The 26,738-nt window shown below is 38.5% G+C and overlaps 1 protein-coding gene across 1 annotated transcript in view; it reads right to left on the reverse strand.

Annotated features, from left to right (window-relative positions):
* Window positions 1-1,572: 1,572 nt before the first annotated feature.
* Window positions 1,573-26,738, reverse strand: part of LOC140200192 (protein THEM6-like) — a 36,730-nt gene continuing 11,564 nt past the window's right edge. Inside the window, exons 3-4 of the mRNA XM_072263123.1 lie at window positions 14,476-14,608; window positions 1,573-2,153 (exon numbers count right to left, since the gene is read on the reverse strand). Of these exons, the coding sequence (XP_072119224.1) occupies window positions 1,926-2,153; window positions 14,476-14,608 (361 nt within the window). The 3' untranslated portion in view covers window positions 1,573-1,925. The remainder of the gene's footprint in view (window positions 2,154-14,475; window positions 14,609-26,738) is intronic.

A 26,738-nucleotide genomic window follows, 5' to 3' on the forward strand; every position in this document is an offset into this window, starting at 1 on the left:
AAGATTAAACAAAGATCATTACTTTGTCCAGGCAAGTTTGCAGACGACACAAAGGTTGGTGGTGGTGTAGATAGTGTAGAGGATTGTCAAAGATTGCAGAGAGACATTGATAGGATCCAGAAGTGGGCAAAGAAGTGGCAGATGGAGTTCAACCCGGAGAAGTGTGAGGTGGTACACTTTGGAAAGACAAACTCCAAGGCAGAGTACAAAGTAAATGGCAGGATACTTGGTAGTGTGGAGGAGCAGAGGGATCTGGGGGTACACATCCACAGATCCCTAAAAGTTGCCTCACAGGTAGATAGGGTAGTTAAGAAAGCTTATGGGGTGTTAGCTTTCATAAGTCGAGGGATAGAGTTTAAGAGTCACGATGTAATGATGCAGCTCTATAAAACTCTGGTTAGGCCACACTTGGAGTACTGTGTCCATTTCTGTTCGCCTCACTATAGGAAGGATGTGGAAGCATTGGAAAGGGTACAGAGGAGATTTACCAGGATGCTGCCTGTTTTAGAGAGTATGCATTATGATCAGAGATTAAGGGAGCTTGGGCTTTGCTCTTTGGAGAGGAGGATGACAGGAGACATGATAGAGGTGTACAAGATAATAAGAGGAATAGATGGAGTGGATAGCCAGTGCCTCTTCCCCAGGGCACCACTGCTCAATACAAGAGGACATGGCTTTAAGGTAAGGGGTGGGAAGTTCAAGGGGGATATTAGAGGAAGGTTTTTTACTCAGAGAGTGGTTGGTGCGTGGAATGCACTGCCTGAGTCAGTGGTGGAGGTAGATACACTAGTGAAGTTTAAGAGACTACTAGACAGGTATATGGAGGAATTTAAGGTGGGGGGTTATATGGGAGGCAGGGTTTGAGGGTCAGCACAACATTGTGCGCTGAAGGGCCTGTAATGTGCTGTACTGTTCTATGTACTTCTAAATATGGATGCAATTGTGATTTTTTTGGACCACCTGATGTTTGATTATAATTATACAAAATTGTTGTATGGAATTAATATTTCAGTTCTAAAGCCAAGGTTTGTGCAAGTGCTACAGTGTAAATCACAAACTTTGCTCTGAGAGAAAAGCTGAAATCCTATTGAAGAATGATAACATCATACAGATCAACTCTAACTGATGCTATGCATGGATCTTTGCCTATTGATTAGTGCACTATCTGGTCCAGGTTGGTGTCAGTTACACATATCTTTGTCACGTCTCTAACATCTTGTAATCAGGATTCTGTCCAAGCTGTAACTTAGTGTTTGAACTACTCTTTATCCAGTAGAAGTCCTGGCCTTTCTGTGAGGTGGGTAGAGTCCACATGTGAGTGGACTCCACCCACATCAGGTGAGGTCTTACTAGGGTCCTTCCCACTTGTACTCAAAACCTTGTGCTACAAGCTAATAATACACTGTTTGCCTTTTTAATAGCTTGCTGCACCTCTGTTTTATTCAGATGGTTAACAATTCAATATTGTTTTTCCTTTAATGTGGTTTGATGTCACTGTTCTGGTGAAAAATCACTGCAAGGATGACAGCCATCAGACAAAACGATTAAATTGGACTTTTGGGAAAATGAGATAGATAACAGTTCTTTTAATAATGCATTGACCATGTTTTCTACCAAACAAATATGAATTTCAAAACAACAAAATACATTAATACATTTAACAATAGAGGTCACAAAAACAAATTATAAAAAAAATAACTTATAAGGAATCTGCCAGTGTCACTGATTTATAACAAAGTTCACAAATGTGAATCTAATCTTTCCCTTGAAACTTGAAATAAATAATTTGGTCAGGAGCTTAAAATAAAGAAAAATCCTACAGCAGAATGTCAACATTAAAGTGATACAAGACTGCTATTATCAACAGAAATCTCCACCATCATTAGTTCCTCGCCTAGGACTCTTTGGTCTTGCTGATGAGATGGTTATGCTCTCAGCCTTGCACTACTGGCCAGGTTGTACTTGGTCCACAACTGTACCTCTTCAGGAAAATCTGGGCATTCTACCTTCCTCTTACATAGCACCTGCAGTAATTTATCAGGGGTGCTGTACAACACATTCTGTCGACACAACATGGTGGCACACACAAAGTCATCCCTGCAGGAGATGAACTCCTGCTCGATATAAAAAGCCTTTTCATCCCAGCAAAGGATCTGTTGGAGAGAGAATACATATTTTAGTAATAAAAAAGTAATGGTGTTGTCACATTAGAGATGCTACCACTTGCCAAAAGTAGACTCTTTGTTTGCTGAGTGTAAACTACAACCAAGGCCACAACATTGTGGCTCCGATCTTTTGAACTCAATGCAAATTCATGCTAATAATACAATAGCAGACATGGATGATGAAATACGGTGCAGCCAATATACCTCTGAAGAAGCCAAAGAATAGGGAGCAGCAAATCAAAATGAAAGGTGGGGTGATTAGAAATAAAGATATCCTAAAGAAAACACATTCTAGAGAAATTTTGCTCAAGAATCTGAAAGCAATGACTATAGGTGGTCTGTGAGGACAGTTTTGCTGAACCAAATGGTCGTTTTTCATGGTTCCATGCTTACGTTTTTAAACTGAAATCAAAATCATATAATTCACTTCCTTGATGAAAATTTAAGATCAGGTAGCAACAGTATGCAAAAAATACGTGCAAGTTTTCCAAGGTAAGAGTGAAAACAAATTTGTGACACTGCAATGCTTGATGTGGCTGTGGCACTTAGATGTGGGTCATGGCACTTGGCTAACTCAAACTCTTACTGTCACACTTGCTTCTACAATACTAATTCATGATAATATACAACATTACATGAAAACCTTCTACAAAGCAGCAATCCAGTTCTGAGAAGCTCAGTGAATTACCAATCCCCCTGTTCCTACAAATTTCCTATGCAACATGAATAATTAGCAACACAATTCCAGAAGAATGTCTGCAAAGAAATACATACAGAACATAATACTGATTGTGAACAATAGCTGTTGCTTTAGGGCTGCTATCTCTTTAAGGCTCGTGACATATGACTGACTGCTCCCAAAGCTGTATGACGTAAACAGAATGTATATTACACTCTCCATCACACTCTACATGTTACTGATCTACAGAGCAATGAGGACTCAGTGGCAAAGAATCACAACCACCATAGGAGTGTCAAGGGTGTTGTGCCGGTCGGCCAAGTGTATGGATCTGGCTATTATATGTAAAAAGATTCTCCCGTTCCTTTACCCTGCTTATTCTGTCATTTATTGTGCATGCTCTTGGATTTCTTGCATTACTTCAGCCTAAGTTCCATTTATCACATTTTTGCTCATCTGGATGGTCTATTGGCATCTTCCTGCAACCCATAAATGTCTTCTCTGTCCCTTTCAATAATTCAATGTAACATTTTCTGTATTTTGTTTAAGTTATAAGCCTTTTCATCACACAATACAGATGTCAAACTCATAAGTACATATCCATATCTCATGGAAGACAATATCCATACTGTTTTATGAAGACTTACCCTAACATCCTACGGTCTGTAATTTATCCCCAAATGTGTTTTTTTTAAATTCTCAAATTACATTTACTGATGCTCATATGTTAGCAAAATGCTTATCTTAATATGATGATATTAAATCTTTGGACCTTCAAACCTTTGCGCACATTTTATCTGAGGGTGTAGGAAACAGAAATTAAACTTAAAAACGTATATCAGCAAAACACCCTAAGATTTTATTGACATTAATAATAGATAATACATAATACAAGTTAATACTCTTATTTGAATCTATCCCACCTTGGTACCACAGTACACTAGAGATGAGGAGGAACTGCTTTTCTCAGAAAATAGTGAACCTGTAGAATTCTCTGCCCAGGGAAGCAGTAGAGACCGCCTCAGTAAATACAGTTAGTAGGTATTAAACACAGTTTGATAGATTTTTGTGTAAAAGGGTGTTGACCAGAAAGAACTACAGTCTACAAATCAGTGAATCAAGAACAGTGGAAGTAGATAAACCAATTGTGTTTGTCCTTGCCATGTGCTTGAAGGAGACGGAGGTGGCCATTTTGTGAGAGTGTCCTTCAGCCCACCATTTTGTGAACTCTGATGAACTGATTCTTGCTCTGGGATAATCTAATCAGAGCAATTGGATGTTTCAGCTAATGACCTGCTAAGCCTGAGACCATTCTCAGATGAGTAGCTATTTATTATGTTAAGTGTTAGGTTTGCCAGAGGAGCAATCTATAATCTCATTAAACTCTGTCTGGGTCACCTAGTTTAACTAGTCTGAACCAGTCAGAGTTGAAAGAACAAAGGCACAGGACCGGAGGCAGAGATTATAGAACAACACAGGTTGTAGCTCTGGGCCAGGGCCAATAAGAAGGTGACTCCCAGGTAGGTCAGGTGGCCTTGAGCCAACAGGATGGAGATACACCATTTAAACTGATGAGGAGGAACACTATAAATAGTTTAAAATTTGAGAGAGCAATAACTCTGCAATCACCAGAGACCAACCATTGCTGATGTGGAGTACCCACAGACATGTGGAGATGGCCAGCACAGACTCCTTTTACTGGTATTACCTTTTCTATTCTTTGACTGGTCAGGAAAACTTAGTAGGTCTGCACACAGGTATTCAGTTGTGCAGGTTCTCCTATTGAGACAATCAAGGTACTTATTGGTGATTACAGATTCTTTCTGTGCTTCTCTGATCATTATTACCAAGGGATAGATCCCTGTAATGAGGGGAATTAATGGCCTGGGGGAAAAGGCAGGTAGATGGAAGTGAGTCCAGGGCCAGATCTCACTAAATGACACAGCGGGCTCGGCAAGCCAGATGGCATAATCCTGCTCCTCTTTCTTATGTTGTTTAAAAAGGCAGTTTATACTTGGTCCTGGCCAGAAGCAAAATGTCAGTAGCACTTGAGAGTAAATACCATTTACCGATCAGGTGAAGGCAGAGTATTACAGTAGCAACCGGATCCATCATGGACTAATCAAGTATGATTTTTCATCCATGGTTATCCAGAAGGTTGAATTACCATATACTTATGATCCTACTAAACAAACATGCAGATAAAAGCAGCATTAACATAAGGAGTGTTGCATATTTTCAGAAGACTAAAACTGGGAAGAGGTAGCAAAGTTTAGAAATTTGTTTTAAAATGCAGTGTAGAATTGGAGTGATATTTTTGTGTGGGCAGAAAGTATTGCAACATAGGCTACCTGATTAGATTGGGATGGAGATGTGTAAGACTTATTAAGTGGAATATTAACCTGCAGCATATTTGGAGACTGATGGGCAAGGGCTGGTTGCATTGAATTGCTAGAATTCCATTGAAATATCAGTGTGGGCAGTCAGTTGACCTTCAGGGCATGATTTCCAGCAGGCATACAAATCACTATTTAAAGATTGGATACAAGGCACACAGGACATTAAGGGGGAAGATGAGGTGATAAAAGAACATGCTTGCAGAAAGCAGAGGTCATCAACATGGTGTGTATCACTGCAATTGGCGAAAGTACAGTGAAATGAAAATTCAATAATTTAATGGGTATACTTTTTCACTTCTGCACTTCTCTACTTCTGGTAAGGTCATTTTCCCATCCCCTTCTCCTCACTGCACATGATGGGATACTACCTCAATTAGTAAAAAAAAATGACCAGGAAACTGCAAGAGTGTCAATAGGAACCACTTGGTTCACTAATGCCTCTTACAGAAAAAAGATCTGTAAAACCAGGACCATAACAATAGTTTTAGCTCTGACATAAATTAGCAACCCACAAAGTTTGAGGTCAATCAAAGATGGACGGACTTGCAGCAATGCCCATTTTTGTTAAAAGCACCAAAATAAAAATCCCCCTTTATCGCATTGTATTCTGATTTGGTAGCAATTGCAAAATAAAGAACTGTTCCGATGACGCCCCTCAAAATTCAGTTTACTTCACTTTTTTGCTTGCAACTTGCTATTCAATCCTTTCACCCAGAATACAATATTTATCAAATAGATCTGCATACAGTTCATGCACATCAATTTGCCCCTGTACCTTTCCCATATTCTGCAGGAGAAAAGAATCTCACAAGTGTGAATCAAGATGCAAGGGAGAAGCAGTTCATATCCAGATCCTTAGAGAGATATAGCAGGCTGCCCTGGAGTTTGTAAGGCTGAAGGAACACTGATTAGGTTGTCAGTCCATTACTTGATCTTTATTCACATTAGCAGTCAGAAGGCTTGAAGAAACTTTCATATTTTGAAACTTGCCATCAGCTACTGCCTGTCGTTTCTGGAGCTGGTGCAAGTCAAATTGCACATGTCTGTCCTTAAAGGTAGTGACACTGCTCACTAGTAGGTGAAGATTTTTCCATGTGCCTACTCCACTTAATTTTCTGGGCGCTGGGGAATAGAGTCAAATAGAGTTTATTTGTAGTGCATTTTGCAAACATTACACAATGTAGCCATAATGCACTAGTGAAGGGAGTAAATGTTTGAAATGGTGGATAGTGAACTAATTAAGCAAGTTGTGCCAGTATGATTTTCAGCCTCTTGAGCATTGGAGTTATACTAATTCCAGCAAGTGGAGAGTATTTGACTGCATTCTAGAGGATGGTGTTTGAGAAGTTGCAGAACTGAACCTCTGATATCCTTACACCCATGCTATTCATGTGGTTGATTCAGTTAAGCTTTTGGCCAACTACAATTATTAATATACTGCAGTCACACCACCAGCCCCTTCAACGATATTGAGGAGGTTTGATCACATGAGTATGATGGGGAGATGCTCAGACCCTCTCTAGAGATGCCTAACACTTGCGTGTGGCACAAGCAGCTGAAGCCTGAATGTTGTTTAGCTTTTGATGAATGCACACTGATTGCTTCATTACCTGATGGCTCTCATATGAAGCGAACATAAATAATCATCAGAAAGTCTCTCCACCTCTGACTAATAATCACTGATGAAGTGGCTGAAGATGGTTGGGCCTAGGGCACAGCCCTGAGAAACAAACAAATATGTTGCAATAAGTTAACTTGCTCTACAGCCATCTTTCTTTACACCAGGTAGGGAGAACTTTCGCATTCACTACAATTTTAGTAGTACCCTCTGAAATCATTCTCAGTCAAGTACTGCCTCAAGTCCTGCTTGCCTCTAGAATTTAGCTTTTATTAGCTGTGAAGAAACCTGGAGCCTTATAGTTCAAACAGAATCCAAATGATCATGTGAATGGGCTATTGGTAGGAGTCAGTGGATGTTATAGCTGACAACATTCCATTGCTTAAGTGATTACTGCAAGTAAACAGATATGATATTAAGTAAAATGAAACTGTCCTGTTTTTCATAAACAGGACATTTCTGCACAACTCCCATCTTTTGGTAAATGCCTTTTCTGTACAGGAACAGCTGGCTGAGATGGGATTGATTCTTCAAGGCTATAGAGAGAATGGTGCCAAGGCCTACTGTGTTTGATGTAACTATACATTTGGCTATTTCTTGAAATGGAGAATTAAATTAGCTGAAGACTGCATCTGATGGTTTTGACCTTGAGAGGTTGAACAAATTGCTCCCTCAGTTCTTGCAGCTGATTGTAGTTGCAAATACATTCATCCATTAGGTTCCAGCATCAGATGCCAACAGAGACCTTCTCAGTGGTAGTTGTTTTAATTGCCCACCATCATTCAAAACTTGGTGTGGCAGAAACAAGAGAACATTTATGACATCTACTGATTTTGGGATTGTGTAGCTCTGGCTACAGTACATTGCTTTTATTGTTTACAATGAATATTGCAGCTGGATCTAGCTTTATTCCTATCAAATAGGACCATTTAAAAATCAACCTGGGGGAAAGTTAATGATTTTCGCATTGATGGTCTTCAGAAAAAGCAAATAACTTAAAAGACAGTCATCATTTCCTTGAAAAAAATAATTTTTAAATAGAATTGTTTTGGTATGCGGTCTATAGTGACACCAGCCCAGGACTGGTTATCAGTTCACAATTTCAGACCTTGCTTTCAATCCTCAACTTTATTATGGGATCACCATGAGAGAAACATAATAATAATTTCACTTCAATGACCTTTCATCAGTTCAACTTTGTTCTCCATAAAAGATAATTTCACGCTGTGTATATCCGGTATTTTATCATACCCCTCCCCTTAGACTGCCACTACTTGCAGCTTTTTATTTGACTCTGGAAGATAAAATCCTTTTTTTATATAAAGTAAATCTAACATGCTGTAAATGCCTTTAAAGCTGATAATAAACAGCTTGATGGTTTGATAGATACACTACTACAAAACACTGAAACACTGAAAAATCAATATTAGATTAAAATAAAAGTCAAACTCTCAACAAAAAGCCTTCACTTCAGGCTCGCTGTCTTTAGCTGAACTTCAGTGCTATCTTAAAGAATGATAGCCAGTGGTTAGTGATTGAGTTATAATCTCATGGATATTCAGCTTTCATGTGTTCACAATTATAACTGTCGCAAATATAAGCAAATAAAATCCATAGCAACTTAACAAGTGAACAATGATTTATTTACATCAATTGGATTATGGAAAAGGAAACCATTTTCCCCATTGTACAAAGCCCATGAATTAAGACTACATGGACTTTCACCAAAATATTGGTGTGGTGTTAAATTGCATGGTAGCATATGACACATTTTTTTGCAAGAACGTAACTATTAAACCAAACTTTTATTCAATTTAAAAGGTGACATAATTTAATGTCACTGGTCATTTGAAAGGTATGAGGTAATTAGTTCTGAATTTTCATCTCCTTCCCTTTCTTATGATTTTTCTCCATTTCTTATACTTCATCCTTTTCACTGTGCTAGTTTTCCTTCTGGATTCTTACACTATTTTATTCAGGTCTTTTCTTTTTTTTGCATTCAAAATATTAATCACCAGCTATGTTTCTCAGAATGGATGACTTTCAGCAAACTAGATTTGACTATTCTGCTAACTTATCCCTCCTTCGCCTCCCTGCCAACAGCAAATGCACACTGGCCAAACAACACAAGGACAGCACGGATGTACAATGATCTATAAAGAGAGGGATGGAAATGGGTATAAACCTTGATCATGAAACAATTGAATGGGCAGGCAAACAAACAGACTGAGAGACAATTGGAGATAGTAGAATGATATGTTTGGTACTGAGCAGTTGTGTAACTGAGAGCCCAGGCAGGAAAACACTCAGAACAAAGGAGTATACCTGACTGGCCAAATAAGGGAATGAATGAGCAGACCTAAACACAATATTCATTTCTTGCACTGAGTTGTTAGTTCTGTTTTTGAATTTACCCCTTACATAGAACATAGAATAGCACAGCACAGTACAGGCCCTTCGGCCCACATTGCTGTGCCGACCCTCAAACCCTGCCTCCCATATAACCCCCCACCTTAAATTCCTCCATATACCTGTCTAGTAGTCTCTTAAATTTCACTAGTGTATCTGCCTCCACCACTGACTCAGGCAGTGCATTCCACGCACCAACCACTCTGAGTAAAAAACCTTCCTCTAATATCCCCCTTGAACTTCTCACCCCTTACCTTAAAGCCACATCCTCTTGTATTGAGCAGCGGTGCCCTGGGGAAGAGGCACTGGCTATCCGCTCTAACTAGTCCTCTTAATATCTTGTATACCTCTATCATGTCTCCTCTCATCCTCCTTCTCTCCAAAGAGTAAAGTCCTAGCTCCTTTAATCTCTGATCGTAATGCATACTCTCTAAACCAGGCAGCATCCTGGTAAATCTCCTCTGTACCCTTTCCAATGCTTCCACATCCTTCCTATAGTGAGGCGACCAGAACTGGACACAGTACTCCAAGTGTGGCCTAACCAGAGTTTTATAGAGCTGGATCATTACCTCGTGACTCTTAAACTCTTAAACATAATCAGATGCTGAAAAACTGCTTTACCAAATACTTCTTCAGATGAATTTGCCAGAAGTCAGGAATGCACTGATATCAAATGTTCCGGTCAGAAATACGTGCTGCCTGGTCTGTCTGTGGTGGAAAACCTTCTCATCTTATTACAAATCAGATTACTGCAATTTGTGCTCATAAAGAACTTAGCCTAAATTCTATTAAAACTGTCAAAGAAATATATGCACACCTAAGGCAATTGTACAGTCTTTCCAATGTGTTCCTCAAAATAAGTAGAACTGTAGAGTCTATAAATGTAGGAACTGCAATGGCAAAATATCTTTGAGAGTCGTGAAACCAGAAAGGAAGTCTGGGACAATAAAATACCCCTTATAATGACATTTCAACTGCAATGGTCGGGCAAGATGAAAGAGTATCAATTTAGTTATTTTTGGCCTGACAATCTACTTCAAACTGTGAAGTGGTGGTAAAATGGATTCGATTCTAAATTCCAGTAATGACTCCTCTGAAAAACTTGTTACAAGGATAATTTCACACCTTACACAACAGGAGTCAGGCTCATTGTTCAGAACAATACAACCATGGTCAGAAGGAGATCACACTTAGCTTAGAAAATGTAATAATGATGCTGTAATCCTTTCTTTGTCAGAGAGTGGTCTATACGACTTTAATATCAAAGAACTAATCAGAGTTTCAGAAAGCCATAAAAGGCAATGAAATTTCCATTTGACGATCACTGCAATTGAGAAGACATTGTGTATAGTTAATATCAGATTCTATCTGTCTAGAATTCTGCCTGAGAGGGCATCTTATACCATTTGATATTACAGACCTCATCGTCGTCATCATCATTTAAATTGCTAAAACTCTTAAAGGTTTCTGGAAATGAAGTGGTAACAGCATACTGAAGGGAATGATCAGCCATGAGGATCTGCAGCATGCTGAAAGGACGAATGGCCTACACCTCTTAATTCCGTTGTTTTCATTTATCATGAAGTATTGATGTTTACAGTTCTCTCACTGGTGATGCAAAACTGTGATGTATTCAATTTGAAGAGGCATATAGCACAACACTACAAATTGTAATGGAAGCCGTGCTTGCAAAATTGATGGGTCAATCAAAAATAACTGAAAAGAACAGATGAGGTGTGAGAAAAGTGAGATTTTACATTAACCTTGTACAGGTTATGAACAAAATGTCAGGCTGAATGGTTTTGAATGCATTTCTCCTCCTTCTTCTTTACTTATTCATAATTCTGCTGCCAATAGTCCACTGCTCAGGCAGAAAAGCAATTAATTCCCAGCTGATGGTTGACCTTAAGCAGCAGTATCCCAGACTAACCCAGATATCTCAATGTTTATAGTTATGGTTTTTTCTAAATTTGCACTTTCAAATGCAACTATTAGATTTTAAAGATACTTTCTAAAGTACAAATATCTTTAGCATTATACATATTGTAAATAAGAGTTAAGTGGAGGTGTATTAAGCACTGTTACAATTCTTCCCTTGAGTGACCAGAGGGTTTTTTAAATTTATAACTTGCATATTAGTATGCATCATATGTCAATGAATTATTTATTCTATTACATTAAATTATGCAGACTTGATTGAAGCTGATCAGGAAACTACCGAGAAACAATAACAACATGACAATGTAGTGTTTTGGATAAGACACAAAATGAGCCCCAGTCTCTCTGCGTGTTGTGCTGTTTGGTAATTTGGCAATAATAATAGCAGACAAGTTCTTCCTGTACAGTAACTAACATTATTCCCTTAACCTGCATCAAAAAATTAACTGCTCAGACTTCCAGCAGACTTATAAAATGAATGTCACATTTGTCTAACCAGAAATTAGATTTTGAATTTAGTGTGAGAAACACCCGAGATGCAGGAAATATAAAAGTTCAGGAAGAAAAGATGAAAAGGCTCTAAATATTTGTCCATATAACAAATCCAATCAATAACAGTTCAAAGCACATCCACCACAGTTATGATGAAACAAGTACACAAATACAATCATTGTTTTTTTTCCCTAACCAAGAAATTCAATGCCATTACTTAGTCTTGAAATTTAACTCACTGAATTGCAATGAAACTACATCTTAAACATGTCTACATCTTACTGGCACGGTACACAGTATACTTTACAATTGATCACAGAAAAGAAGGGATAAGTGAGGCAACAGGTTGAGTGAAAGAAAAACAGTCAAGACTGCTTTTCATAAACTGGTTATAAACTGTACAATATTACAGTAAAATCTGAGCAACTATACATCTCACCTGTTCCTTTCAGTTTCTCTCAATTTCCGCATCTCAAAGGGGATAGATTCTGATTCCATATGTTAGTGTCCCAAATGTTGTTCAATTCAAGACCATAAGAAACAGGAGCATGCTCCACCATTCGACCACAGCTGATTTATTTTCCCTCTCGACCCCATTCTTCAGCCTTCTCCCCGCAATTCTTTAATGCCTTTACAAACAAGAACCTATCAATCTCTGCTTTAAATATACCCAGTGATGTGGCCCCCCACTTCTATTACAAGCTCCAAATGCAATGCCTCACGTCCCTTCACCAACAGCGACAGGGTTCTATACACCACTGCAACAGTTAGATGTTAAATGATGTAAGTTATCCTCTTAGCAAAATTTTGGATGAATAGCATCTAATCTGCAATTCTACACATGTTCATTGTAATTTCATAACCTGGTTTATGGCTTCCTAAAATCTTGGTTTGTTCTTTGATAGTATATTCATACAGCACTTCTTCCATGAAAGAAGTGCTGTTTTTTTGATTTAGAGCAAAATTACTTGTGCCAGAGTCTTATCTGGTGAGTACATAACCAGAAATGTATTGAAACGAATCCATTATGAAGCCTCTACATATAAAACAGCAAGTATCCTGCAGTCTTTCTCCCCTCAGGTTGGGTGAGACTAGAACTGGAGATCATAAGAATGAAAGGAGATATACTTAGGGGGAATCTAAAGGGGAACTTCTTCGCTCAGAGGGTGGTGTGAATATGCAACAAGCTGCCAGCAGAACTGGTAGATGTCGATTCAATTATAATATTTATGATAAGTTTGAAAAATTTCATGAATAAGATGGATAGGGAGGGCTATGGTTGGAGTGCAGATAGATGGGTCTAGGTAGAAGACCCGGTCGAGACAGACTGGATGGGCTGAAGAGCCCATTTCTATGTTCCAGGACTCTAACCTGATTTTGCCTGAACACAGCATGCAGTATTGAACATACAATGACAATCTGGTTGGGCTCTTCCAATTTATTCAGCCTATCCTGCTTAACCGTGAAGCACTATGTATCACAATATACGAGGGGCGATTGATAAGTTCATGGCCTAAGGTAGAAGCAGTCAATTTTAGAAAACCTAGCACATTTATTTTTCAACATAGTCCCCTCCTACATGTACACACTTAGTCCAGCAGTCGTGGAGCATACGGATCCCTTCTTTGTTGAAGTAGTCCACAGCAGGGGTGATTGATAAGTTTGTGGCCTAAAGTAGAAGGAGATGAGTTATTAAATTCAAACTTTCTGCACGATCACTCAAAGAGTTGAACTGCACATGCATGTAACGAGAGCATCGTGGACCTCCAGGTGGTCCACAGCAGGGGTGATTGATAAGTTCGTGACCTACATTAGAAGGAGGTGAGTTATACAGCTCTCATTACATGCATGTGCAGTTCAACTCTTTGAGTGATCATGCAGAAAGTTTTAAATTAATAACTCATCTCCTTCTACTTTAGGCCACAAACTTATCAATCACCCCTGCTGTGGACCACCTCTGGAGGTCCAAGACACCGACTTCTACAACGAAGGGATCCATATGCTCCACGACCGCGGGACTAAGTGTGTAAATGTAGGAAAAATAAATGTGCTAGGTTTTCTAAAATTGACTCCTTCTACCTTAGGCCACGAACTTATCAATTACCCCTCGTATATCTGATTGAAAGCCGGATAAACGTTTCAGATGAGTTTGGGCAAAAATACCGGGGTAATCCTTTACCTAGCCTACAAATTTCTGTGGTAACAGCACTTTATAAAGATGATGTCCATTGCAACAAAAGATGGGTATCCCTCTTGCTTGAAGGAATTCAAGAAATATTACTCTGGGTGCATATACAGGCTAGGAAAAAAAAACTCTTATGGATATTTATAAAATGTCCAATTGTTATTACCAACCTGCCAAATTTATTTAATAGGAATCATGTGAGAAACCTCCATCTGACTGAAAATAAATGCAGATGCTAGGAATCTGAAATAAAGACAGTACAGAAGATACTGAAAACACTCTGTAGGTCATGTAGCATTGATGAAAAGAGAAACAGAGTTAAGGTTCATTGTAAGCATACTGAGGTATTAGGTCCAATTCTGATGAATGATCTTCAACCTGAAAAATCGACTCGTTTTCTTTTTTCACGATGCCCTTCTTGAATTTTTCCAGCATTTTCCGTCTGTATTTCAAACTTCTAAGATCCCTGCTAAGTCAATTTTTATTAATTTAGTCTTTTTTTAAAAACTGCTTGCCATTTGCTTAACCACCATGAAAATTAATAATCATAATCCAGCATAATTCTTGTTAAATATAAAGTACCAACTTACTCTAGACCTAATCCTGAATTGCTCAAACAAATGCAGAGATCGTCTATACCGTATGGTTGCAGCGCCGACCACCATATTGGCTTTTAACTTCCTTGTTGCATGTAATAGACCATTGCGGATATAAAGGGACAACCTGGAAAACACACAAAATAACATTACAGTGCCCAGAATATACTGAAAATACACCCACCCACATCTTTATTTATATACATGCTAAGTTATGGGCTAGATATTATTCCCAAAAATGGGAAATACTATGATTCAAACAATGTTTATTTCTAAAGGAATGTCCTAATTAATCCTGACATCTTAAGTACAACCTAAGTAGACTAGATGGATAAAATGGACATCTTAAGTAGACTAGATGGATAAAATGGGACAAAGACAATTGGAGAGTAAGCAACTATCATGAGCAGAAACGATTTTGTGCAAGTAGCTTTGGTTTAATCTCAAAATGGGAAAAGAACAGCAAATGTATTAGTTTGTGCACTAGTAGATAAATACTTCAAAGAACAAAGAATTGAGGGTTATGGGGAGCTGGCATAGGAGTTCAGGCCAATTAAGATCAACTGTGATCATACTGAATGACAGGTCAGGTTTGAGGGGCCTGGTAGATACTCCTGCTTGTCTTGTGTTCTGGTACTCTAATTATAACAGCTGACAAAATAAATTAGACGCCAAATGTGCACACTAGAAAACAGGGATAAACTGTCAACAAGAGATTAGGTCAAACTTGATTCAGTTTGAGTAATTTAGACATCACATTCCTTTCCAACTGTGATTTTTGCCATTAGAAATTATGCAAATGATTAAGCAAGATCCAATCCACTAAATCTCCAACTATTTCTCTTATTTTCAACTTCACTTCAATGGATGTCAGAATCAAAACATTTTGAAGCACTACAGTTTCCTTACTGAAGTTGGATGCCAATAAGGCCAGCTATCAGAAACTCAGATCGTGAAAAGTTCTAGAGACATAGACAAATGCAGCTGCAGGAAGTGTCTCCAGCTGCAGCAGTTAAACACTGATTCAGAAATGTAACAGTAGCTGGAATCACTTTGGTGCATCAGCTATGCTGGAGACACTTCTGCACTTGCAGTGATCTCAATCATTGGAAGAGTCCATAACCACAACCTCCCAAAATGCACAGGATGCATATTCATGTATTTCATATGTATCTAGGCATTATAGGGGTAATGAAGGCAAGAGGCCTCAGACAAAAGACTAGCCATATTCTTACTGAATGGTGATGTAGCATATTTAGAGATGTGGCCACCCAAGAATGTGCAAGCAGGAATGGTTTATTGTCAGGCAGACTACCTGATGGCAGATTGCCCCCAAAGTCCATGTCACTCACAAACAGAGTTTCCCTTTGGATATTGATGTGCTTGATGGTTCTTCAGGAAGTTCAGCCAAAGAAAGGAACAAGGCTTAGCTGCATGAGAGTGGAGTTAGAGACCAATAGTGATATGGGAACCAATAGTGGAGAATTAAATAGGTGCTTCAGTGGTTGATGTAAATCTTGGACAGTATGTTTCTTATAACAGCAATGGAAAAATGCTGTAAACCCTCAGCACTGTCTGGCAGCAACTGTGGAAGGAGAAACAATTAGCATTTTCATTGAAGTGCATTTGTCTTCAGCTATGCTTCCCCTATGCCAGGAACCCGGAGGGAGAGAGTGAAAAGAAGATAGGGGTTTAGATAAAGGAATACTTTGGAAGGCAAAGACTAAAGGGAAATGCAATATTGCAGGACAGTGATGGAACTAACCAGAATGTATCAGGAAGAGTTAGAGCATTAGACCCATTAGAGGTGTGTTTGCAGGATGAATGAAGCTGGGAAAAGAGTATAAAACTCAATAGGGACACATCAGAACCAGTACATTTTGGCCCAATTAAGCAGCAGACCCAGTTAGCCGAAGTTTTGTGGAAGTAGCTAAACAGGTAAAAAAAAATAGCTACATAGCAAAAAGGACAAACTACCATTTAATTAAGTGACAAATTATGTATTTAAATGAAATACCAGAACAAATTAAAGCCTACCACCACTACTACAGTACTATAAACCCAATTATTAATTCCAAATAGTTATCATTAGAGAAATTCATCCGATGTACGTTGCCGTGTTTTTATGATTAACTGTAAATGAATAATATCAGTGCGGACACCTGTTGCTGATAATGGATAATCTTTACTTTCACTGTAGCATTCAAGATGATTGTTGATACCTTCAACTTCTTCGTAGTTCCTAACTTGAAGTACTGAAATTGTTTCATTTTCACGCCTGGCTATTTCTGGCATCTCCAAACCAGAATGCTTGAAACTGCTGCGAGCAAAACAGTTCTGAATTGTATTACTGCTTATTTCTTGCCAACTATCAATGACAAACTGTAGTGCTTTTTGAATCAGCATCCACTGGCCCAAATGGATAACATAACACAGTTGACGCTATTTAAAAACTGCTTGCTTCAAGCATGATGTAGTGTCCCAAAGGTCGCACAGTGCACGTAACTGATGCTAGTTAGAAACTATTCAGCAACAGTTTCTGTCCCAATTAAGCAGCATAGTGTCCCAAATAAACAAAGGACGCCTCAGCTATTTTCTTGATTAGTTTTTGTTCGTTGAGTTCTCCCATATTTACATTAAAGGATGCCTCTACTAACCAAAATCTACTGTATTTGATATTTTGGAGAAATAGGTAAAAGTAAAGGAAGTAAAGTACCAGGATAAAAAAGATCGTTGAGGAATGAAGTTGCTCAATCTCAGGACATAAAATTACTTTAGGTGGAGATGAGAAATGAGAGGGGCAAGATCCATTGTGTGTAGGAAAATAGCGCAAATCAAAAAATAGTGGGAACTTTTACAGTTGTCATGGCAACTGTAATCATGAACAATTTTAATCTTCATACAGATTGGACGAATCTATTTGGCAAAACTAGCCTTGAGGATATGTCCTTGGAATAATTGCTTAGTGAAAATACAATGAGGAACCAAACAGCAGACTATGTTAGATTTAGCATGATGCAATGAAACAGGATTAGTTGGTAGTCTCACATTAAAGGACCTCCCCCCCACCCAAGAAAGAGCGATCATAGCATAGCGGAATTTCAAATTCAGTGCGAGGCTGAGAAACTCGGGTTTGAAACTTCATGTCCTAAACTTCGATTATGCAGGTATACATGAGCATAGAAAGAGAATGGCTAACAAATTGAAAACAGTCAAGATAAATGGGTCATTTTCAATCTGCAATCAGTAACTAGTACCACCAGTGTCTCTGTATTTTAAGTAAAGACAGTTCCATTGGAGACAGTGCAGAGATTAACCATACTGATTCCTAGAATGAAGGGTTTAGACTATGAAGAAAATTTAAGCACATTGGAAATATACTCATTGGACTTCAGAAGGCATGATCATACTGAAATACAAGATGCTGAGAGGATTAAAGGTGGATGCTGGATAATATTTCCCTAGTAGGTGTACCTAGAGTTAGGGAGCAGAGTTTCAGAATAAAGAGTCATCTATTTTAGTTGAAAATTAAGAATTACATCTACTTCATTGGGAGTTTGAGATGACTTGGTATGACACCAAAAGCTTGCAAATTTCTATAGATGTACAGTAAAGAACACTCTGACTGGCTATACCACAGGCTGGTAGGGAGCCTCTAATGCGCAGGAGCTGCAGAGCTTTGTCGACTCATCCAATTCCATTGCTGGCATAACCCTCCCCACCACTGAGGATATCTTCATAATGTAATGCCTCAGAAAGGCAACATCCATCATTAAAGACCCTCACCATCCGGGACATGACCTCTTCTCTAGATGAAACAGTATATTTCATGACATAGGTCAGTGATAATAATACTGGTTCGGAGAATATTTGGAATATTCTGTTCCAGAGAAAAAGTAGAAAAATTGTGTTGCATTGAGACCAGGACCCTACTGAAAGACAAAAAAGCTCCCGGCCAATTGGAAAAAAAATACAAATTTCAGCCTTAAATATGCATAATGACTAATCCTTCATAGCTCCATCTGGTAATAAATTTGAAAGATTCACTGTCTTTTGTACAAAGAAATTTCTTCTCGTCTGTCTTGAATAGCTGATCTCGTATTTTGAGACTGAACCTTGGATCTAAATATCCCAGCCAGGGGAAAAACAACTCACCTATCCCGTTAACCACATCAGGAATTTTGTACATTTTGATGAAATCACCCTTATTCTTCAAAGTTCATGATACTTACTATCTTCTTGTATATCAAACCTAGGAATCAATATAGTGTACCTTGCCTGCATCCCTGCTACTGCAAGTATCTTCCTTAAGTATAGACTAGATCTGCACACAATATTTGAAATGCAATCCTGTCTGGATAATTGCAACAAGATCTTTTAACATAAAGGCAAACATACCCTTTGCATTCCTAATTGATTACTGAAACCACACATTCATATTGTGATTTATGTGCAACGATTCTCGCCCCACTGAATACCAATGTCTTTCAATCTTTTACCATACAAAATAAAATCCACCTAACCATTTTTCCCCAAAGTGGATGACCTTACTTTTAAACATTATATTCCATTTGTTATGTCCTTGCCCATTTTTGTGGTCTGGCTACATTTCCCAACATCAGTCAGCATCATCCTCAAGTCCACACCATGACCTCACTTTGCATAATCAACAAATGTATATATGGTTGTTCGTCCATCATTGACGTCGATGAAAACCTCGACACCATTATGATGATGTTGAGACTAGCGCGTGATTTGGATTTAAGTGAGGGAGAGTTGCGCAAAATGTATGCATACTATATTATACTCAGTTAATTCATCTAAATCATTTTAGCCCTAATTATGAATAACACCAATCCCTACTAAATCTAAACCTGAAAGTCACCTATTTGTTCTTACTGTTTTCTTAATGTTAACCAATCCTCAATACACCAGTATATACCCCCATTTGTTTGTATCTTAATTTTCTTGAATATCTTCTGGTGTAGTACCCTATCAAAGGCTTCCTTGAAAATGAAAAACACTACATCAATTGGATCGTCTTGTCTATTGTGCCAGATTGAACTAAAATCCCTTCCGATCTTTGCATAAAATTATTTCATATTTGTAACTGTTCCTAACGACCTGTAAAATCAGGTCATCAATTAACCTATCATCACAGAGTACCAGATCTAAAGTAGCCTGTTCCATCATTGATACTTCAATATACTTACTTGGAAATGATACCTAATGCATTCAATAAATTTAATGATCAATTCTCATCTATGTACAGTGGAATTCCCTATGACTATTGCCTTACCCATGTTATATACACCCATAATTTTCTGATTTATACCAACCCTCCGTTATCTTCACAATTCCCTCCTATGTTTTCTGACTATTGCTGTTTCTTGGTTCTTCCCAAACTACTGTACTTCTTGTTACTTTGAACTAAGATCCTTCCAATGTACTGGTTTTGTTGCAGAGCTTAAAATCAGGATGATCCTTCTTTTCTTTCTATCTTGCCTCAAGTTTCTGAAGCTACCTTGGCATTTTTAACTCTTGACTTTAAGAACTAAAGTCAACTAAACCTTTATCTATTTAGTCCCATTGGTGCCATTAATTCACCGATCCTTTCACAAATGCAGCATGCATTAAGAGCATTCATTTCAGTCTTTGAATCATATTCCCTGTTCTGACACTAAGTGGAGGTTTTCCCTTACATTAATCTTTCTCTTTCCCTAACAAATTATCTATTTTGCTACCCAACATTCAAAATTCAAAGTAAATTTATTATCAAAGTACATATATGTCACCATATACAACCCCAAGATTCATTTTCTTCCAGACATATTCAGTAGATCCAAGAAAAATAACCAAATATGTGAAAGACCACACCTAACAGGACGGATAAACGACCAATGTGCAAAAAACAAACTCTGCAAATTCAAAAGATAACAAAACTAATAAGCAAATAAATAAGCAAAAAATATTGAGAACATGAGATGACGAATCCTTGAAAGTCAGTCCTTGGGTTGTGGGAACAGTTCAGTGATGGGGCAAATAAAGTTATCCCCACTGGTTCAACAGTCTGATGTTTGAAGGGCAATAACTGTTCACGAACCTGGTGGTGAGAGCCCTCAGGCTCCTTCCTGATCGCAGCAGTTAGAATAGAGTATGGCCTGAATGGTGGAGGTCCTTGATGATGGATGCCGCATTCCTGTGACAGCGCTCCGTGTAGGTGTGCTCAGTGGTGGGGGAGGGCTTTACCAATAATGGACTGGGCTGTATCCACTACTTTTTCTAGGAGTTTCTGTTCGAGGGCATTGGCCATAATGCAACCAGTCAATATACTCTCCATCACACAACTATAAAAGTTTGTCAAAGTTCACTTTGCCCTTTTAAGTTCCTAAATTTCTCACCAGAACTCACATTACCATTTAATTGAAAGCCTCATCTCCATCTGCAGTCCAGTTATCTCATCTGCTGAAACATAGTACACAGCCCAATTCAAGCAAAGCTTATCCTAATGGAATAACTCCCATTTTCCCTAGTACTTATTCCTCCCATACTAATTTTTAATAACCCACACAGTTCATTGATTTCATTGACACTATGCCAATTTACACAAGGCTCCAGTAGTAATCCAGAGATTATCATTGCTTTATTTTGAACCGAAGAGACTCATTGTCCTTCAATCTTCATCAATGGAATCCCTTCACTTTGCATTTACTGCTTTCAACTCAATTCCTCATGCAAACTCTTCCATAAAATTCGAACCCACCTCCGTTTGCCTTGCACCTTAAGATTTCCACCAATACAGCTATTGTGGATCACTTCTTAAAATTTTGAACAATGCATGTGATCAGTGAATGATCTTTAACTTCCAACTCCTTGAATTGTGAATTGCTGAGGGAAAAGAAGCAGTTGGAAAAAATAATTAGTGGTCATGCACACAGTAGCACTCCATTAGGAGCTATGAACTATGGTTGTTACAAAATCAACTGAAATACCATTTCAAGGCTGGAAGATTCTGGTCACTTTATTCTTTACTGAAGGGAATCACGAACTCCTGCCTCGGCAAGGACCTAGACCCATTGCAATTTGCCCATTGTCACAATAGGTCAATGCCAGACAAAATCTCAATGGCTCTCCACAAGGCTTTAGACCACCTGGACAACACAAACACCTATGTTAGGATGCTGTTCATTAACTATAGCTCAGCATTTAATACCATCATTCCTACAATCCTGATTAAGAAGTTGCAGAACCTGGGCCTCCGTACCTCCCTTTGCTTTGGATCCTCGACTTCCTAAGCGGAAGACCACAATCTGTGCAGATTGGTGATAACATATCCTTCTCTCTGATGATCAACACTGGCACATCTCAGGGGTGTGTGCTTAGCCCACTGCTCTACTCTCTATATACACATAACTGTGTGGCTAGGCATAGCTCAAATATCATCTATAAATTTGCTGACGATACAACCATTGTCGGTAGAATCTCAGGTGGTGACGAGAGGACGTACAGGAGTGAGATATGCCAACTAGTGGAGTGGTGCTGCAGCAACAACCTGGCGCTCAATGTCAGTAAGACAAAAGAGCTGGTTGTGGACTTCAGGAAGGGTAATATGAAGGAACACATACCAATCCTCATAGAGGGATCAGAAGTGGAGAGAGTGAGCAGCTTCAAGTTCCTGGGTGTCAAGATCTCTGAGGATCTAACCTGGTCCCAACATATCAATGTAGATATAAAGAAGGCAAGACATACTTTATTAGGAGTCTGAAGAGATTTGGCATGTCAATAAATACACCCAAAAACTTCTAGAGTTATACCACGGAGAGCATTCTGACAGGCTGCATCACTATCTGGTATGGAGGGGCTACTGCACAGGACCAAAAGAAGCTGCCGAAGGTTGTAAATCTAGTCAGCTCCATCTTGGGTACTAAGGACATCTTCAGGGAGCAGGTGTCTCAGAAGGCAGCATCCATTATTAAGGACCTTCCGTAGCCAGGGCATGTCCTTTTCTCACTGTTAGCATTAGGTAGGAGGTACAGAAGCCTGAAGGCACACACTCAGCGATTCAGGAACAGCTTCTTCCCCTTAAATGGACATTGTATCTTTAGACACTACCTCACTTTTTAAAAAATTTACAGTATTTCTGTTTTTGCACATTTTTTTAATCTATTCAATATACGTAATTGATTTGTTTATTTATTATTATGTTTTCTTTTCTCCGCTAGATTACGTATTGCATTGAACTGCTGCTGTTAACAAATTTCACGTCACATGCTGGTGATAATAAACCTGATTCTGAAACCTCGATGGGCTTTGCAAGGTATAAATTTTCCCTAAAGAAGGCGAAATGATTATCAGCCCTGTTCGGGATATCATATTGTTCAGATTCTCTAAATGCAATGTGTAGAATAGTTTCTTATAAAGTCATACAGCATGGAAATAGGCCCTAAAGCATACCACATCCATGCTGACCACCAACCAGCCATCTATACCAACTCCGTTTACCAGAAAAGGTCTGTCACTTTCTTTACCTTCACGTGCTTGTTTAGATGCCTAACTGTGGTGGAGTCAGTACATTTCAATCACCCTCTGGATGAAAAAAAAAATCCTCAGATGCCCTTTAAACCTCATATCCCTCACCTTAAACCTAGGCCTTTATCTTTAATACCTCTGCTGATGTGAAATATTTGCAATGTCTAATCTACCCATAATTTTTTTTTAAATATACCTCAATCAACTCCCACTTACCTTCTTCTGACAACCCAGCCTGTCAAGTCTCTGATCAGTGAGATGTTCCTGCCCAGACAAAATCTGTGGTGAATCTCCTCTGCACTTTCTGCAATGTAATACACCCTCCATTTAGTGTGGTGACTAGAATTGCACAAAATACTCCAGTTGCCGCATAACCAATATTTTATAAAGTTGCATCACAGCCTCCGTGCTTTCATATTATATACCCTAGTGACAAGTATTCCATATGCATTCTTCACCATCTTAACTACTTGTGCTATCAGCCTCAATGTTCCTTGGATTTGTACACTAAAATCCCTGTTATACTTCCTAGGTCCCTCCCATTCACTGTGTACACCCAACCCTTATTAGACCTCCCAAAATCATGTCATACTTCATCACTTAAAGGCCGAGTGCACTCCATACACCAATGATGTTACTGTAGCCAAACATCCCCAACAATCAACATCTATGTATCACCACTGAGCAGAAATCAAGCATGCCAGCTGTTCATTTATTGGTGACTACAAGAGCAGTTTACAGTTTGGATATCCCACAGTGAACAAAGTTGGTTACTGATACCCAGTGCGTTTCCATCATTAATAGGGCATAAGTTTTGAGCTCTCTAAAATACTTCTACTTTGCAAAGTAAGTGACTGTCAAACAATACTCAAAATGCTTTGACACCTTCCAGGATAAAGCAGCCTATTCAACTGGACTCCATCCACTGCTCCACCATTGCAACATGGCTACAACGTGTGGCATCTACAAAAAGGAACCATTGTTAATCATTTCAGCTACGCTACACCGACTTCACTTCCCCAAACCCACAACCACTACCACCAAAATGGACAAGGGCACCTGGCTGCTGGGGACACCACAATCTACATATTCCACTTTAAGAAGCACATCTTCATGATTTGGAAACACATCATTAATCCTTCCTAATCACTTGGTCTAGATCCTGGAACTCTCAACTACACCCATTCCACACAATTCAAGGTGGTGGGTCAATCAAGTCACCATCACCTTCGAGGGCATTTAGGGATGGCTTGTGAGTGCTGGCCTTGTCAGCAATACCCAGTTCTCTGAAATGAACCACTGTAACATAATTCCAGTTGCAGCAGGCAGCTCTAAACTAAGGAATCCAAGAACAGTTGTACTTTATTAATCATAAAGAGTTCAGGTGAAACCAACTGTTGTCAGTGATAAAACACTTTTGTCCCAAGTGAAACAATTTTTATTTGGTACTACTTCATACTGTTAACATTGCACCAGTAGGTGCAAGGGATTTTGGCACCACTAAACAATGCTGTGGTGTACAGCTGCAGAGGTGGAGAAACTGTAGCTGCTTCCTTGTGGCATCATAGCATAGATGTTTGTAAATCTTTTTTACACTGTCTTTGTATGATTTTTTTTGACAGATCATGATCAAATACTATTTAGAAATTTATGGTTTTGGTTTATTGAGATTCTCCCTCTCGAGTCCCATCTTTTCTAACTGTCTTTTTAAACCATCTTTAATTGACTTATCTTTTAAAGAATGGGAGAGATTGGGTATTAAACGATTTCAGGATTTGTTTGATGGAGGGAATCTATCTTCATCTGTGCAACTTTCAACGGAACTTAACCTTTCCAATACCCACTTTTTTCCAATACTTACAGATTAGAGGTTTTTTAAGATCTCAATTACATATATTTCCTACAAGTCCAGGTAAGAATATAATAGATACAATTTTTAATCTGAAACCCTTTGACAATGGTTCAATATCTTATATTTATGGTCTGCTGTTGGGACTGAAAAAGGCCTCTTATATAAAATTAAAGGAAACCGGGAAAAGGATTTACACATTTTCATATCTGAAGAGAGCTGGAAGATTATTTTAAAATTGATTAATTCTTCATCATTGTGCTCATCATTCTTTATTACAATTCAAAGTGGTACATAGAGTTCATATGTCTAAAGACAAGCTCTCTTGTTTCTACGCAGATATTTCCTCTTACTGTGATAGATGTACTAATGGAGTGGCCACACTAATTCATATGTTTTGAACATGTCCAAGCCTTGAAAAGTTTTGGAAAGATGTATTTCAAACTTCTTCTGTACTTCTCAATGTCAATTTTAAGCCCAATCCTTTGACTGCATGTTTGGTATTGTTGAGGATACTGCAACAAAACTGAAGCCACCTAATTTGCGGGTATTGGCCTTTATGTCTCTTATGGCCAGGTCAAGTGTAAGGAGGCCGCCCCGCCCACTCATGTTCAATGGCTATCTGACGTTATGTTGTGCCTTGATCTAGAGAAGGTTTGTTTTACGATTTCTGATTCTAAACGTGGTTTTTTAATGTTATGGGGACCCTTTCTGAGTTATTTTCATAATCTTTGAACTGTTATTAAAGTACGGATCTGAGCCATTATTATTATAATTTTATATGGTAGGTATTTCTTTTGTTTTCTTTTTTTTTTTACCAACCAGCTCATTTTGGTGGGGGGGGGGGTAGATTCTTTTCTAATAAAATACAATTATTTTATTTTATTTCATTTCATAATTCAATCTTTTTTTCCTACATGATTGATTTGGAATATTGTGATCATATTACTGTGATTTAAATGTAATGTAATTCGTATTACTTAATTGTATCCTTACGAATTTTGTATTTGTATTTATGCAATGTATATAATATTAATAAAAATATTGAAAGAGAAATTTATGGATAATGCAGAAATAAATTCTACACGTTCCCCACATTCATTATAATTCTACTGATCACTGCTATTTCTTATAAAACTAAACCTCAGAGCCCTGAATTACACATTTCTTTACAAACTTTTTTTTTGCCTCAATTTGCTTTGCTCTCATCCCCTTATTTTACTGTGGGAAATGAACACCACCTTTGGCCTTAGCAACAAAACCGGTATTTGTTTTTCCTTTCTCCCCATGGGAAGCTTTTATCTTTTGGCCGCACATCGCAACTGGAGATGAGAATTTATCATGTGGGGAACTACAGACGTAAAATGGAACTCTTCCAACACCGTGCACCATAACATATTTAGGAAATGAAAATATACTTCCTCAAAACACTACAGTTTAAAATTTCACAAGTCAAACAAACTAGGGAACATGATAATCTTTCCCACCTCAAGGCAGATATTGCACATGGAAGAAATACTCTGAACAAAGGATTGAAAACATCAAACAAACCCTTAGATACTTCTTCCAGCTATCAACCTGCAAAAAAACTACACAATTTAAGCAAACATCAGGAATTCTGCAGATGCTGGAAATTCAAGCAACACACATAAAAGTTGCTGGTGAACGCAGCAGGCCAGGCAGCATCTCTAGGAAGAGGTGCAGTCGATGTTTCAGGCCGAGACCCTTCGTCAGGACTAACTGAAGGAAGAGTGAGTAAGGGATTTGAAAGTTGGAGGGGGAGGGGGAGATCCAAAACTGCTCCCCCCACCCCCCACCAGAACATGGCACAATTTGCTGGAACTTCAAGTGGACTGTGCATGTGACACTTAATTGCAAT

The sequence above is a fragment of the Mobula birostris genome, chromosome 7, assembly GCF_030028105.1.
Source record: "Mobula birostris isolate sMobBir1 chromosome 7, sMobBir1.hap1, whole genome shotgun sequence".
Lineage (NCBI taxonomy): Eukaryota > Metazoa > Chordata > Chondrichthyes > Myliobatiformes > Myliobatidae > Mobula > Mobula birostris.